Source organism: Lathyrus oleraceus, chromosome 4 (genome assembly GCF_024323335.1).
Source record: "Lathyrus oleraceus cultivar Zhongwan6 chromosome 4, CAAS_Psat_ZW6_1.0, whole genome shotgun sequence".
Lineage (NCBI taxonomy): Eukaryota > Viridiplantae > Streptophyta > Magnoliopsida > Fabales > Fabaceae > Lathyrus > Lathyrus oleraceus.
The window spans coordinates 124,492,034-124,509,891 of NC_066582.1; the positions used below are offsets into that span (position 1 = coordinate 124,492,034).

Genomic DNA, 17,858 nt, shown 5'->3' on the forward strand with positions numbered 1-17,858 from the left:
TATAGAAACCCAATTTTCCCTTGAACTTTAGAATCAAGCAATATCAATACACACAATAGCAAGGTGAAGAGCAAGGCATCAAATAAAGATAGTCACATCCAAGCTTAGCAACTCCATGATCTTCTTCATAATCTTCCATGTATTATATGACATACTCCTTGAATGGCTTAGAATAAGGCACTAGACACAGGTTCAAAGTAACAATTGCATCAAGACCATGTAGCAGATAAACTCAAAAGGGATCTCAATACTTACTTCAGATGAAAGTTCAATTCACAATGACTGGCTTTTAGAAAAGTTGGCATTGGGCAAGTCCTTTTTGCATAGGGAATGTTGCCTAATTCTAAGTCCAATGTCTCAAATTCAATCCAACAGTCCACACAAATCTTTTTTAGGATTTTTATTGTTATTATGTACATTAAGGTCAAAAGACCACAAACACAAACAAAATACACAAACCAGTATACAATCACAATATAATCACAAGATATGGCTCAAATGAGCAAAGTGAAAATGGCATTAAATTAAACAAGTTCAATGATATGAATAATGTCAAATGATAAAGACTTGAATTTAAAGTGCAAAAAGTAAATGACTTGAAATTAAATGTTAGTTGATTAGAAGTTAGTATTGCTTTTGCTTTTTTATTGTTTAAGTTATTCTTTGGAGAACACTCAACCCTATATTCACAAGCATGGATCCTTGAACCAAGACATCTTCCAAAGGAAGGGAAAAAGGCCAAGTTTCCACATAATACCATGAAAGGGGGGAGGCTTACAATCTCACTTACTAGAATGTTATGCTTTTGGATCAAAATTTATCGCTATGTTAAGCAATCGTAATTGCACTTATGTAGAAGTCACAACTATTTGAGGTCGGGCAATAGAAATTTTAGTGTTAATGCATGTTAGAGATATGGTATTATGAATCATACTCCTAAAATATACCACACTTAAAAGAAAATGGCAAAAGGGTGGACTTAATCTCATTCATACTTATGTTGATTTTGCAATCAACTAGCCTTACGATACAGAGATATCATAGATCAATGAAATGGATGATAGAACGGGATAGAACGGGATTGAAGATGGAGAAGAGGGGGGGGGGGGGGGGGGGGGGGGTGGGGATGAGACAAACACAAATTGATCATGGGAGGATTTTTATCAAATTAAAATCATTCATTCATTTTGGGAGATGAAATGCACATTTCATCAATCCCTTAAATCCAATGATTTTAATCCAACAAAGTCAAATCGATCTTAACCAAGGCCCAACAACAAAAGTCAAACTCAATAAGTCAATCAAAATAGCTCAACACAATTTATTTACAATTACACAATTAAAAATCAATTAAAAAATACATTAAATTAAATTATGGTTAATCAAAATCCTAAAACCTTTTCAAAACACCAAATAAATGGCCAAGAGATTTATCATAGGTCAAACAAGGTCAAAGGACCTTGGGGGAAAATTTCATAATTTTTGGAAACTTAAAGGTATTTTTAAATAATTAAAATTATGCATAAAAACAATTAAATCAAGAAAAATATTAATATTGATCCAAAAATAATTTTAATTCAGAAAACGAAAGAGAAAAATATTTGAATTTTTTTGGTGAAAGTCCCATATTTTTTGGATCAATATTAAAATTAATATGAATTAATGAAAATAAGTCAATTAAAATGAAAATCAAAAAATGCTAAAAACGTGGACCACTTGATCTCCCTCATTAATTAAGGTGGCAGATCAAGTGGATCAGAGCGCGCTATCCATGGTGAACCTTAGTCAATGTTCCACACGCATGGTAATCAATTTGGACGCTCAAGATTAAAACAAAATAGAAGGATCATGTGGTCTGGAGACATGTCAACACATCGTCGGACCCAGAGCTCCGGTCTTCTTCTCCGGTGGACCTCACCGGACTGGTCCACCTTCAACCATCACCAAAATAAAAAAGAAGGACATGAATTTAAACTAAAAATGCTTAGGAGCTCGAATTTGGCCTTTATTTCACCTAACTCTGATTATATAGAAAGATACAGGGAGTTGAGTTTTGAGGATCATGATCTGAGTTGCTTCGATTTGACCTCTAAGCAACTCAATCTTGTTGCCTACATTGGTAGGACTTCAGACAACCAAAAATCAACAAGAATAATGGAGAATTGAGTGAGAATCGAAGAGATGAAAAATTCTGAAATTCACCTTTACTGCAGGTTCAGATGGACACGATCCTGCTCTCAATTATGCTTGGCCTTGCTTTGGATGCTTAATGGAGTGGAAATGGATCAAGGAAGAAGAAAGACTCTTGGAGTTTGAATCTCAAAACAGTGGGAGATTTCAAACTCGATTTTCAATGAAAATCACCAAGCTTATCCTTTAAATGTGAAGGTTTAGGGTTGTAGTTTCAAAGCTTGCGCGCCAGGGTCCTCAATTCTGAGTGAGATGGCTTCTATTTATAGCCAAGGTCATTGATAATTGCACACCTCTTCAAAAATTCAAAAATAGCAAATCACCTTTGCATGGATGCATGGGCGTGTGATAGGCCCATGTAATTATGCATTCAGGTCCAAAAATGAGTGTTAGCAATGCTGAAGTCATGTGGAAAGGCCATGCATTCGTGTATGAGAAATGGAACTTCAAATCTTCCAAATGGTCCTTCAACTTTAAGCCATGCATAAGTCATTCATTATTTGTCCAAATGGGATGAATTTGGACTTTTTGGAAAGGTTGGATCAATAGGAACATCTTTCATGTTGAACACTTTTTCATTTAAAGCATGGATCATGAAGGATTTTGAGGTGGAAGTTTGGAAAATCAAATAATTCAAAAAAATTCTAAGTACCAAGCCATATGTTCACTTCTTCCACCTTGAGTAACTTTTTCTATGGGCTTCAAATGAGAAACGTTCCTTCATAAAAGTTGTATCTCTCTTAAGTCCTTCAAATTGGTCACAAATTTTACCCCATTTAGATTTAGCATGAAGGAGTTATGCATTTTAGAAGTTGAGGAAAATCACTTGTTCAATGGTATTGGCCCAAAATGACCTATAATGTTTCCTCATATCACATGCATTTAAAAGTTGAATTTGAACTTCCTCCAAACATAAAAGTTGAAGTAGACATCTTAAATTTGATTATGAAACTTGAATATATTTCATCTCATAAAAATTGTGCAAGTTATGGTCTTGGGAAGTTGACCTCCAAATTAGGGTTTAGACAAAATGACCTATAATCTTTCACCATAAAAAATGACTTTCCAAGAAAATCTAGCTCTAGACCTTAACATGAAAGTTGTTTGGAATGTCATTTAGAGTAACTTTTAACTTGGAATAATTTTCATATGACAAAAATAGTAGGAGATAGGGTCTAGGAAAGCCCAGTTTTGATCAACTGACTTCTTCTGGTCAACCACCATGAACCAACTTGCTAGCTTGACATTCTATTGACTTTTGGGACTCATGGAGGATCATATATGCATAATATGATGAAATGTGAAGTATCCATTGAAATATTTTACCAAGTGGTGAAGAAACTTGTTGAAGAAGTCACACAAGATACCCATATGAATTAGGGTTTCCAAGGCAAACCAACTCCAAACTCTTGATGATTTCTTGATCAAAATAACATGTGAAGATCATGGGGATCCATATATGATACTTATAGCCATAGTAAACCACTTCTTGATTGAGCTCCTTGCAATGAGGGTCTTAAACCCTATATATGAGCTTGATAGAGCATAGGTGAGCATATGCTCTACCTACAAAAGAGTTAAACTATACAATGACCTATTTTTGGTATTTTGGTTAGTAAATAAATAAAAATGAAGTATGATACAATCAAATGATGCTTGATGATCTCTCCCAATGCAAACCCAATGGATGAGGGGTAAGGAGGATACCAAGGTGTGATCCCAATGCTAATGCATATGATGAGAAATAGCATGAGGGATCTTAGGGTCAAAATTGGAGTCTTACACATAGTCTTAACTATTTCATAGTCTTCCATTTTGAATGCCTCATATTTCTGGATTAAGGATAAGGCCTTTGTCTCTTTTACTTGAGCATTTTCCTCATGAGTCATCCTCAGAAAGTCAAAAATGAATTTGGCATAATATTTGTTTGTTATCTTCTCATACTCCGTATAAGAGATAGAATTAAGCAATATGGTTTTGGCCTTATGATGATTTTTGAAATATTTCTTCTATTGATCAGTCATAGCACTTCTTACTATATTATTTCCTTCAGCATTTATTGGGTGAACGTAGCCATCGACTACCAGATCCCAGAGATCATCATCGTAACCAAGAAATAAAGTATATATTCTATCTTTCTAATAGTCAAAGTCACACATGTCCCTCAACATGATCTGTGGAATAATCATCAACTGTCTTTATAATCATTCAGTTATAAACGTTTGATCAGCAATAAAGTACTCGACTCCACATCTAAGATCCACAATGATTTCAGGACAAATGATAATATACATCACTACCACCATGAAAATAACTTATAACACTTTGCATAACTTTCTATATAATATTCTCATAATAGATCAATCCAATATAAATATTACTTCTAATATGTGAAGACTTGATAACTCTTTATCCATGATCCATGAGATCATAAAGTTATCCATTAATGATACTTAATAATTTAATAAAATATTTTTCTATCATTTAGAGATATTTGATAATTTAATAAAATATTTTTCTATCATTAGAGATATTTGATAATTTAATAAAATATAATATAATATCAAAATTCAAAATAAATAATATAAAAAAAACGAATAAAAGAAAGAACCTTAGAGCTTCGATTTTAACTTATTTTTATAATCTCTTAGACAATTAATCAACATTTGTATAATACCAAACAAAAAATAGAATAGAGAAAGTAGAATAATAGACTATATTATATTATTTTCATTATCAATTGATTTCAAATACAGTATTAGTCATATCTATAAGGCATTGAGAAAGATTTGTCAGTTTAACGTAAACGTAAACCTGCCGATACTTCATTATAATTTTTTTTGGTTTTAGTTCATTTTAAAATTAATAATATTAAATTATACAAAAAAAATTAATTCTGGTATTTTTGAACAAATATCAATACTTTTTTCTACCATATATATTTTTATAAAAATTGAATTTTTTACCGTTTATTTTACCATTGCCAATAAAAAACATGATTCTTACTTTTGATGAAATTGAGTTACAAATTTCCAATATAACCACACAAATTTTGTTAGATGCGTGAATTTTAGACTGATTTGAAAAAATGGTTTTAAAATTGTGAAGAATAATATAGTCAATTCAGTCAATATGTAGGGATGAGAAAGGTTAAATTCTCGTATAATTGTCACCCCACTTACAAACAAGTTGTAAGACCATATATCATTCAAATATATATCATTCAAAGTGAGATTCTTAACAATGGCACAAATTAAATTAAATTTTGGTGGATGATTTGTTGGTATAGTAAAAATGCCAACTTGCACTTTTGTAGATTGATGTATTTGTGCCATAGGATAATTTATATTTTATGTTTAATGAGGTAGAGTATACCTTATATACTTCAGAACAATATTCGCTTTGATCATAAAAACAAAATTACTCGAGTTGTAGTATAAAAGATGCAAGTCTACAAACAAAACCGAGAATTCATCCTAGTTTTATTTTAACTCCTTTAAAATGTGACTATCCCGCATATAGAATGAGTCCTAAGCCCTATGGAATGAGTCCTTGGTGTCAGTTAAATATCAGAACATTTGAATGGTGGCACAGTAGCTAACAACAATTCACAAATTAGCAGATGCCTTGAGGGTCACTCCAACTAATCATTTACAGCACATTACTCGTTGACTTCAGTCACTAGAAGATTAGTTCTTTTTCTTCCTATAACCTAACAACTAATGTGTTTTTTCAAATGTAATGCTGGCTAATACGTGCAGTATATGTAGTTAAAAAATAAACATGTATCCCGTGACTACTTTAAAAAAACCAAAACTTCGGAAATTAACTAACTTAGCACCAATTACACATACTGCCACGGCCTCTTCCCGCCAACAGGAATGGCATTGGATCCTGATGTTGAACCCCGGTTGCCATAGCCTCCTCCACGTCCTCTAGAGCGAAAACCTCCTCTTGATGCTACAAAAGGATACAAACAACTTACACATAATCCCAAAAAACAAAATACTCAGTAATACAATGTATAATTATAATAGAATTACCATGTTGACCAAAACCAGCAGACCGGGTCAATTCAGACAATGCAGGACTAATAACCTGACCAGCATCTTGTAAGATCTTTATCAACTCCCTAGCATACTTGGCATTGCCACGGGTAAAAAAACTGTATGCAGTTCCTTTAGCTCCTGCACGACCAGTTCGACCAATTCTGTGGACATAGTCTTCGAGGCTTGATGGAAAATCATAATTGACCACGCACTTTATGTCCTTCACATCTGCAAGCAAGGAGTAATACATCATAAGGAATTGTGTGCAAGGTTTGAGAAAACTGTAAATATCCTTATCCCTTCCCCTAATGATTTTAGAGATCAAACTCAAGTCAACACATTCATCTCATCGATGTGCCCACCTGAACCTTTCAGGGATAAGGAGCAGCTTCATCGTCAATGTCATCTAACACATCCAATTATCGACAAAGCATGTATGAGTCAACCGGGCTGCAAAGACAACCAGCTCCATAACTGTGGATGGGGATCAATCAATTTGACTATTTTTATGAAAACTGCCAACAGTGGTATGACTAGTATGACATGACTTCAGGCAATACTGGCAAACTATTGATAAACTCACCTTGTTTTGTCAATCAAGTAAATCGCCACACATTAACCTGCCCCGTGAAATACAGGATCATACATGGGATACTACATCAGAAATTCTAGATCAATATCCCAGCCATATCAAAGGAACTCTGCCCTAATGCCTAGGCATCCATATAACTTGACATCATTAAAAGGATAGTTCCAAAATTAACTCCATCAAGCAGTCTACAGTCTACTTACAGCAGTGAAACAGTGTCATCTCATTAATCCCCTGGTCAAGTTACAGGCACTTCCAACAAACTCAAAATAAGACCCCCACCCACACACACCCAAACCACAAAATTGTTGTCAAGGGGAACTGGAAAGCAGCCGGCCAACTCGTCTTTGGTTAAGTTTTAGACCTATATCAAAAATCCTAAGATTCTAAACACACAGTGATCCTACCAAGACCCCGTGCAGCAACATCGGTGGCAGTCATTATTGGACTTCTGCCACTCTTAAATTCAGCCAAAACCCAGTCCCTTTCAGACTGGTTTTTATCACCATGGATAGATAATGCTGGCCATCCATCCATTCTCAACTGTTTTGTAACTTGGTCACATCCCTTTTTTGTTTCCGTAAATATTAGAATTCGGCTCCCGTCCATCACTTCTTTCAGCAGCTTGATCAGTCTGCATTAGCAACATCAAAGTTTTAATTTGGAAAACAAAAACATTGGTCACTATTTATTACTGTGACTGAGGAAACCAACCTGTTATATTTCTCCATGTCAGTGACAACTTCAACAACTTGATTTATAGATTGGTTTGCTTTTAAATATGGTGACCCAATAACTACCTAAAAGGCCATGATATCCCACAGGAAAACACACTAATCAATAATAACTTATATAAGGTTTAATTAAGCCAATTCGTAGCAGAATAATTTTAAAAAAATTAATAATTTACAAATATTTATACATAAATGATAGTATACATATGAAACGGGAATGCTATTCAAGTAACCTTATATGGGTTGTGCAGAAACTGTCTTGCCAGAGCTTCAACCTCCTTTGGCCATGTTGCACTCCAGTATAATGTCTGCCTATCTGGTCGAATCTGTTATTTCAAATCTCCAAATGTAAGTGCAAGTGACTAACTGAACCTCTAAAGCTAACGGATTCAATATGTTACAACAGTATCAGCATTTCAAGATTACTTTAAAACAAAATTTGATGTAAGTGAGAAAGATAGTAACAAATACAAAATTCAAAAGTAAATACACTACCTTAATTGCATGACCTAAATTTACAATTTTCAATTGGGGGATAGCATATACCCTTATGGGAGTAGAACAAAGTTTCATATGCCATGTTAGGGAGCCAATTTGATGTTAACATTAATTGCATCACCTAAATTTACAATTTTCAATTGGGTGATAACATATACCCTTATGGGAGTAGAACAAAGTTTCATATGCCATCTTAGGGAGCCAATTTGATGTTAACCTCTCAGTGAGAAAGTGACCTAAAATGAGGGTTGCATATGTCACGCTTTTAGAAATATCCTAATAGGATAGTTTCTACTGAGATTACCTCAACTAAAGTAATTATAAATTTAAAAAAATATATAAAAATGAAAGGAACTCCTTAGAGGGGATGGAGAGGAGTGCCTCCACTTCCAAATTGAAATTGTTAAAAATAGGGCAAATAGAATACCGAGAAAATACTGTAGAACAAGAAAATCCTAAAATGACTTTTGTTCTAATGTTGCTTTTACTTCGCTATATTTTTTCATTGTTTTCCCTTTTTCCTGCATATTTATTATTTTCCAGCTTCTTGTCAACACAAACCATAATGCAGATGAAACACTGCTCATGACAAATAAACCAGATTCCAGGTTTTTCTCAAATGCTTACTAGTTACAAGCTAGTCACAAACAGTACGTACCTGGTTTACAATCTTCCGAATCTGAGGTTCAAAACCCATATCCAACATCCTATCAGCTTCATCCAAGACAAGGTATGTCACTCTCTGGAGGTTTGTGTGCCGAGCTTCTAACATATCTATTAGACGACCAGGTGTAGCAATAACAATCTCAACACCTGATAAGCACCAAAAGAATCATCATTTTCATGTTATTCCACAATATTGATCAATACGAATAGGCCCTTCATTTAAGTAAAGATAAAACAAGTACCTATTCTAAGATCACGAATTTGAGGGCCCTTTGGAGCACCACCGTATATGCATGTACATCTAATATTTGACCGTGATCCAAATTTCATAGCTTCCTGTTGAATTTGAACAGCTAACTCTCTAGTTGGTGCTAAAACCAGGACAACAGGACCCTCCCCTTGTACTGAAGAAACAGTAAACACATCCATTAAAATACAAATAAAATGAAAACCTTATTGTTGACAAGTAAAAATGGTTTTCAATACATACCCAGTCGAGGTTGTGCACTGACATGAACTATAGCCGGAAGTAAATACGACAGAGTTTTACCCGAGCCAGTCTCAGCAATGCCAACTAAATCTCTACCCGTAAGAGCCATGGGCCAACCCTGAGCCTGAATTGGAGTAGGTTCAACAAAACCCAACTTGGCAATAACCTCAAGGCAATGATCTAACATCTCAAAAGAATACATAATCAGACAAAGAACACATGAAAAGTAATCAATGAATAATTACAAACACAACAAGCATAATAAACACAATCAAAATACCAGGAAAATTAGCCTCGTGAAAAGACCGAATTGGTTTTGGCACATCATGCCCTTCAACAGTAATATCCCTACTAGCACGATAATGCATAACTTGCTGATCAGACATAGCTGTTATCACAGGGCTTTCAACATAAAAATTCTTCTGAAAAGGGACCAAATTCCTAAAATCTTGCTTCGGAAGAGTAATATTATTCAAGTCATCTTTAGAAGACCCATGTCTACCTCCAAACCCACCACCTCTCCCTCCACTTCCTCCTCTACCACCACCAGAGCCTCTAAAACCGTGACTTCCACCTCTACCACCACCACCGCCGCCAAAACCACCACGACCTCTTCCACCGCCACCACCACCACTACTACCATAACGACCAGAGTCATATTTTCTATCAGAGGCATGACCGTTTCCCAATCTAGGACCAAAACCACCGCCACGACCAACACTAAATCCACCGGGAGGAGGTAAAAAGTGAGGAATCGGGGTAACGGGCGCGGATCCGAAACCGGTGGGAGCATGGGATGCATAAGAAGCACCGTAAGGAGCAGGACCGCCGCGGCCGAAATTAGGCGGCGGCATAGGTCCAACGAGATCACTACAATGATTAAAACGCGTTTAATTACATTCTAATAATTGCAAACGGAAGAATTAATACAATTGTGAAAAAGAAAAGTACCTGCGGCGGCCGCGAAAAGAAGTGGAATCCGAGTAACGATTGTCGTAGGGGTTCATTGTATGAGACGCTAGGGTTTATACAAAAGTTGAATTTAGGAGGGAGATGAATTTTGAGGAATTGAATGGGAAGAGTAATAGAAAATGATATGAATTTCGATTGATTGGATCGGATTGGTTTTTCTCTAATGTTCCAACAGATTACTCACGCTATGAGTATGAGAGGAGAATTGGTTGTTTACGGTAGCCTCTAAACGAATCTCAGTACCGCCTCAGTTAAATGACTATCTCACGCGCCCATATAAGATGTGTGTATTTGATTAGGATTTCCAGAGATAATCAACCGCCTAATAAAAAATATAAAATATCTAAATTATTTTTTTTTTCACAAAATTTTTTTATGCAATGAAATCAACTATTTATCTAAGAAAAATTGAATATAAAATAGATTACACAAGTTACTCTTTACATGAAGAAAAAAAATTACACTATCCAAAACAAAAACAAGTAATAATAACAAATTATGGAAAATCAAAGAAAGTGAACTTGTCTCCTTTTCTTAGTTGTCACTATCAATATTTGTTTCATTCGGGACTAAAAATAGATCTTTTAGTTTTACGAAAGGAATTAGAAATGAAGACGGTCAGATAATTAGTGATCTTGAACGGTGGCTTCGATCTTCTTTGCGGTGGTCGGATCTACATGGTTAGCACTTTAATGTCTAAGCCAGTTCAAGATTCATGATGAGTATATTGAAAGTGGAGATCAAAGATTATACGTAAACCGACTTATACCTTGAGTCAAGTAAAATGGATTTGAGATGGATTAGGCATTGGCCAATTGGGTCTTTAGCCAATCAATAGTTGTTGCTCTCAAGGCTTTGTCAGGCATTGAAGAAGTCGGGGAAAGTCTTGAGTACCTTTGATGAGCCTGCATATCGTGGTCCAATATGAAATGGAACGGAAACACTTGAAATCATTTTTTTGCAAAAAAATTATGGGAACCATGCGTATTTAATGTAATTCCTCAAATGATGGAGTTCTAAATTCAATTCGTTTCAGATTATTAATCACAAAGCTAACTCAACCAGTTATCCAATTCTAACAAAATCTAATGCTTACGTAACAAATCGGTATCAACGAACAAACTATATAATACGATGGAGTTGAAAAACCTAAGCATACAATCACTACAAAATTAAATGCAAGAGTAAGAGAAAGAGATGACACCGAGATTTATAGTGATTCAGCATTCGTCCTCACTTTGCCTATGCGCACTCTTCAATGGTCTCCAATGTCATATCCCAATTTTGTCTGGCCATTTTAAACTTTCATGCATTGAACTTTATTTTTTTTCTTAGAATAAAATTTCAGTGTTACAAACAGGTCGATTAAATCGATTTCCAATTGCGCGTAGAGCTAGCGGACAAAAATTTTCAAGATCGGGCTTGCAGTTATTTGTTTTATTGATCTACAGTTCACGTACTTTAATCCAGCGTACTCGTTTAATTTTTTTGATCCCATTTACGACCGCATTTTGATCAGTCTGAGTCTTTTCAATCAGACATTTTTCATTGTAAAATTTGATCTTTATCTTCCTGTTTTTACAAAAGTGTATTTTGTATAGATTATTTCAAGAGATTAATTAATATACACTGTCAGTGTAAAAAGTTTTACACCGTCGGTTCATCATCATCACCCGTTTGTATTATTTTATAGATTTTTAAAACAAAAGTCAAACTTCTTTTAATATCCAACGTCTATAATTAAGTGATGGTGTAAAACCCTTTTACACTGACAGTGTATTTCAATTAATCTCTTATTTCAATGCATTCATGTTACTTTTTCGTGCATTTTCACGCCTAATTTTTATTCATTTTAATTCCTTTTATTTTTGTTCTTTTGACAAAATATCAAGAAAAAATAAATACGAGCAAAAAAAAAATAATCATTTTATTTTTATTTGTTTTTAATAAAGATTTGAATTTTATTTCATTTTTAATTGTTTAAAACTCACTTTTGATCATTGAAAATATCCAAGGGTTTTGTTGGTATTTTGTTAAATTTGTGAAAACCCTAATTATTACTATTGTTAACTCTCGCGCATTTGATTCAATTAATCAAGGGCTCACAGTTGTCTCATCTCATTCACATGGATGGAAAACATGAATAAAAGAAAATATATCGATCCTCTCTCAGTGTGTCATGTGATAGGGGGAAGTAAAAAATTGGTTTTCCTCTTAAGGATAGCCAAATGCACCCCAAGGACTCTCTCAATTTTTCATAGTCTTTATCTCCTTACAACAATGAAGGGGGATCCATCATTTTTTTCAGAAAAACACTCCCACACAGAGACCACTATTCTTCTTCATCAATGAAAAATCCTCCACATGTGTAATACCCCAAAATTTACCCTTCATTTTTTCTGGAAGCATGGGATTATGTTTTACACTTCATTAGCATCATATTAGGTCATACTCATTGCATATTGCATTAGTGACATGGAGATCAGGTTTTGATCGATCACTCCTTAACAAAAGGAGCCCACACAAATCAAGATTGAGAATTGGACTTCATTTTCTAAGTATACAAGTCTCAAGGGTCTCAGGGGGGTCCAAGTATCTTATTATGGTCCTCAGTTCATTAGTGAAAAATTTAAAGCTATCAGAGTGTTCATCTGGATTTAATCAGAAATTAGGGTTTCATGGCTACCTGCAACAGGAAATGTTTGGTTGGAAGTAGAGGAGCTCATCCATGTCATGATTAGAGAGGCATCTTGGCCTAGGAAGATTCACAATTATCTCAAAAAGATCCATTGGCAATCAGTGCAATCAGTTCCTGATCATTTTGCCCTAAAACTAGGGTTTGGTATAAAATCAGTTTATTTCTGATTCTTTGGGTGAAACTCTTTTCCATGGCCCTCCATATGTCCACAAGGGTCTACATGCAAAAAAGCAGCTCTTTATTTGAGCTAGAAGTGCTTCAATTGATCAATGGAATCGGGAATCACACAGTTTGGAAAAAGTCAACTATGGGGCCAGAAAAGTCAACTCCTGACATTTTGAGAGTGGAATCTCAAAATCCATTCCTAGGGTATCCTACATGTGAAATTTGATCAAGGTTGGATCATGGATTCATCATTTAATCAGGAATTGGAAAAGTTACTTAATTTGGAAATGGTTGACTTTCCATTTAGGGCAAGTTTTCATGATCGTTGCACTCACTTTAAGCCTATTTTGCATCAAGATAAAAGCTCCATCTAGAAATTTCTCCAACATGAAAGTTGTTCCTATTGTTCCAAGCTTTCTAGAGATATAAAGTTTGCTCCATTTGGACTAGAATTGAGAAAGTTATGCTTAGTCAAAGTGAGACATTTTTTTAGGACACTTAGAAATATTTCTAAGTCCAAAATCTTCAAAATTTGTCAAGACTTCTTGGCCAGTTTTCTTGCACTTCAAGGCATTATTTGAAAATACTTTCTTCACAACAATTGTACCTTGCCATGTCATCTTTCACATCCTTTTTGAATTATCTCATTTGGATCCATGGTTTGAGAGATACATTCATTTAAAGTGGGCACCATGACTTGATTTTCTAGACAGATTTTGGGTCTGGCCGGCCCAATCAGATTTTCTAAGCATGCTGCACAAACCAGTCACGTTTTTTACCTCTTTTGGCCATGCATTGGACATCCATTCACTTAAGTTTGGCCCAAAATAACAACATTTTACACCTCACTTCACACTTTTATTCTTATGGATAAATCACTTATTAAAAAGCCCATGAGAACACCTAATCCACCCTATTTAAGAAGTTGAAACCCTAACCCTAAAGGGGCATTGGAATTTTGTGGCAAGGAGACAAAGCTTCATCACATATCAGATTCCATTTCACTTCTATTTTCCATTAGGTAATCATCTCTTCCATGACCATGTTTTGATATATCTACGCTTGCTTACCGTGTTCATCACCATTAATCCTTCCATTTTCATATTTCTTTTTCTTATTTAAAATATTTTCTTCGTCCATAAAATTACCCAAAAATATTTTTCACTTTTCTTAACGTTTTCTTTAATTTTACATAATTTTTATTTTCGTATTCTTTTAATATTAATATTTTATTTTCATTATTTATTCTAAATGGTCCATTTTAACACACTTTTTTTATTGATTTTATTTTTATGACTTAAAACTATTGTTAGCATTTTATTTTTGGGATGAAGGTTGACCACTGTCTCATGATCAACCTGACCTTTTCTTGGAATTTTATTTCACATTTTCAATTTATTTTGGATTTATTTTTGACCTAGTTTGGTTGGTTGACTTTTAATTTGACTTCTGTTTTATTTTAATTAATTCACATACCAATTTTCATTATTTTTAAAATATTTTCAGGGGATGAAGATATCCTGACCCCACCTTATTTAGTTTAATTTTTTATAATTTTCTTGATTAATTTACTATTTATTCTTAATTTATTTCTAACCTAGTCTTATTAATTGACTTTTGGTTTGACCTATGTTTTGTTTTAATTAATTCACGTGCGAATTTTCATTATTTTTAAAATCATTTTGGGGGATGATGATGTCGTGACCCCACCTTATTTAGTTTAATTTTTCATAATTTTCTTGATTAATTTACTATTTATTCTTGATTTATTTCTAACCTAGTCTTATTAATTGACTTTTAATTTGACTTCTGTTTTATTTTAATTAATTCACGTACCAATTTTCATTATTTTTAAAATCTTTTTGGGGGATGATGATGTCCTGACCCCACCTTATTTAGTTTAATTTTTCATAATTTTCTTGATTAATTTTCTATTTATTTGTTATTTTTTAAGTTGACTTCTTTATGATCGATGTTTGACTTAGGGATTGCTTATGGCAATTGAAGAGATCTTTTGATCCTCCCTCGTTCATCTCATATGCCATGTATTAGAGGCCTTTTACCTTGATTTTATTTGGTCCTTACCTCATTTCCTGATTAAATTATTCAGTGGACCCTTCGTGTGCATATTTTCATCTGTTTGATTCATCTGTTATCTTTTATACTTGTTTCTCTCATTCATGCTTTCTATTGCTTGATTATTTAACATGTTCATACTCCCATGCATTGTTTAAATGCTCCATTATTTGATTCTTTGGTTTGATTATATATTGTTTATTTATCCGATCTGATTGATAATTGTTGCCTACTTGTATGATGTATGAGGCATATATTCTTATTGCTTGTTTGCCATGAACAATCCCCATTCATAACAAATGTACACCTCTCCCATAAAGTGTATAATATTTATTTCTTTATTTCTTTAGTCACTTGTTAATACAAGAATTAAAACGCACATCCGATAACCATTTCAAAATAAGATCAAAAGCTCGATCCAACGTCGAGTAATCATTTTCAAAACTTAACAGAACCAGCACGCATTCATCCATCCTCTTGTAAGTCGATTGCCTCAGGCATCGCCATCTACCTGTAAGTCGATTGCCTCCGGCATGGCCATCTACCCTTATCCGTAACTCCTTTCCGCGCTCCATCCGTTGACTCTTGTTCTATTTAGGTAGCACCAATTAGGTAGAACCCTTTGTATGATAACATAGGTAGAATTCCCTTATTCTTTGCATGCTAACATTAGGTAGATGTTCCCCTTTGTAAATCCTAACACATAGGTCCATATTGCATGACAACTCTAGAGCAGAGCTTCCCCACTTTTAGACCTTCTGTGCGTCTCCGATCTTGTGGCATGTCAGTTCGTTCTATTGCAAAGAAGTAACTGCCTAAGACTCGATTCAGCGAGCTGTGACACCTACTGCTGGGACGTGAACGCATTGCCCACTTTCCTTTGACACAGTTGGTGTCCCCTTTTGTAAGTCCATGTTCAAATGGCAATCCTTAACCCCTAGTTTAGTCGAACTACGACAACTTTGATTCTTATGTTCAGATGAGATACGTAGGCACGAGATGTGATGTCTTGCCGAGTTTGACTGACGACTAACAACTAATCCTTGTTTGCTTTCGCCCTTGTTGCGATTCTTTTCTCTCGCCCTCGTTGCGATCGAGACCTTCCCTTTCTCTTTCCCTAGTTGCAATCGAGACCCTTGTTCCCGTAGTTAGCCGAACTACATTTTGCTCTGATTCTCATTCCATATGAGATACGTAGGCATAAGACGCGACGTCTTACCGAGCACACTTCTCTTTAACCCATAGGTAGCCGAGCTACGAAGATTCTGATTCTCATACTCAGATGAGATACGTAGGCAGTGGATGCAACATCCTTGCGAGTCATTTTCTTTTAACCTTCCTTTTAGTAAATAGTACTTTAGAGATACCTACACCCTTTAGACTAGAACAACACTTATGAAAAGGGCTCCCTAGGAGTACCTAGGATGTTTTGGGTGCTTAAAACCTTCCCATTGCATAACCAACCCCCTTACCCAGATCTCTGACATTTTTACTACTTTTTTATTCGATAAAACTTTTAGGTTTTTGTTCGCTTTCTAACCATTCCTTTGGATAAATAGAAGTGCGGTGGCGACTCGACTTATATGGTTTACCTTGGATTTAGTCAATATCTCTAATGGTAACGAATACCCCGCTACAGAAAAGTGGCGACTCTGCTGGGGACTATCATTTGCCTAGTAGGTTTTGCCTACTTTTCATATTTGTTGTATTGTATGGTATATTGCTTTGTGACATATTTTTGTGCGATTTGGGATTACTGTATTGTATGTAATGATTGAATTGTTTGAATATTAATTCCTTGTATGCTTGGTGATCTTCGTGAGATGAGTTCTATACCCGAACTCGAGTGCACTTAGGATAGGAGAATGGCATAGTCTTGTTGACTTGTGTGGAGTTATTCCTTAGCAAGTTGACTTGCAAGCCCATTCACTTGGTGGAGGTTATGTTGGGATCAATAATGTCACACGAGTAGTCGTGGTTAGGCATTACTCTTTCCAATATATGCCTTAGAAGCCAAGGACCTTAGTTTACCACGCCCATCTTGGCCTATTTTTAGGACGTAGTGCAAAGATCGTTCAAGTGTAAGATTTGATACGATTGTTACGCAATACTACACTCATAAGAGTCTCTCTTGAGAATATTTTTGGAATACGAGTAGCCGTTTATCCGATAATATCCGAAAGATGGGATGATGACTATGGGAACCTCTTGTAGAACATGATTGTCAGGTTTAACCATAGCTCCCTTTGGGTGGTTCTTAACCAAGACTCCATGCTCGCGACTCGCAACAAACCCTTGATTCGTGGTTGATCCGTTCTTATGTATCCTTAATATCAATGGAACTTGGGTGTTAATAAGGTGTAAACCATAATCCACCAAAATGGATGATTGATATTAAGGATGACTTGATCCATCCCATGACCTTTGTGTGGTGTGATTTGCTTGATCCTTGAGTGTGATTGTTGCATCCATGCATTCATACACATCCATATCATCAACAATGAGAAAATTTTCAAGGAACTTAAGAGGTCTATTTGCAAATTTTCAGACATGGATAAGCAAAGAAGGAATACGAAGAAGTACAGTTTCAGACAACCCGACTTGAAAGAGTTAAGGAGTTTGACATCCTATGTATTAGATCCCTTGGAATTCAAGGCTCGTCATGGGAAACTTCTGTCTATTCTGGCTACTCAAGTGGATGAAGGTCTAATGAGTGTGTTGGTGCAGTTCT

General features: G+C 35.0%; 1 protein-coding gene across 1 annotated transcript; it reads right to left on the reverse strand.

Moving 5' to 3' along the window:
* Window positions 1-5,748: 5,748 nt before the first annotated feature.
* LOC127073967 (DEAD-box ATP-dependent RNA helicase 20) lies at window positions 5,749-10,476 on the reverse strand. Its single transcript, XM_051015216.1, has 10 exons — window positions 10,168-10,476; window positions 9,497-10,086; window positions 9,217-9,396; window positions 8,969-9,130; window positions 8,719-8,873; window positions 7,796-7,888; window positions 7,543-7,628; window positions 7,236-7,462; window positions 6,234-6,467; window positions 5,749-6,150 (listed from the first exon to the last, which is right to left on the reverse strand). Exons 1-10 carry the CDS (start codon window positions 10,221-10,223, stop codon window positions 6,035-6,037), a joined length of 1,899 nt encoding a protein of 632 aa, XP_050871173.1. The 5' UTR covers window positions 10,224-10,476; the 3' UTR covers window positions 5,749-6,034.
* Between the last annotated feature and the right edge of the window lie 7,382 nt (window positions 10,477-17,858).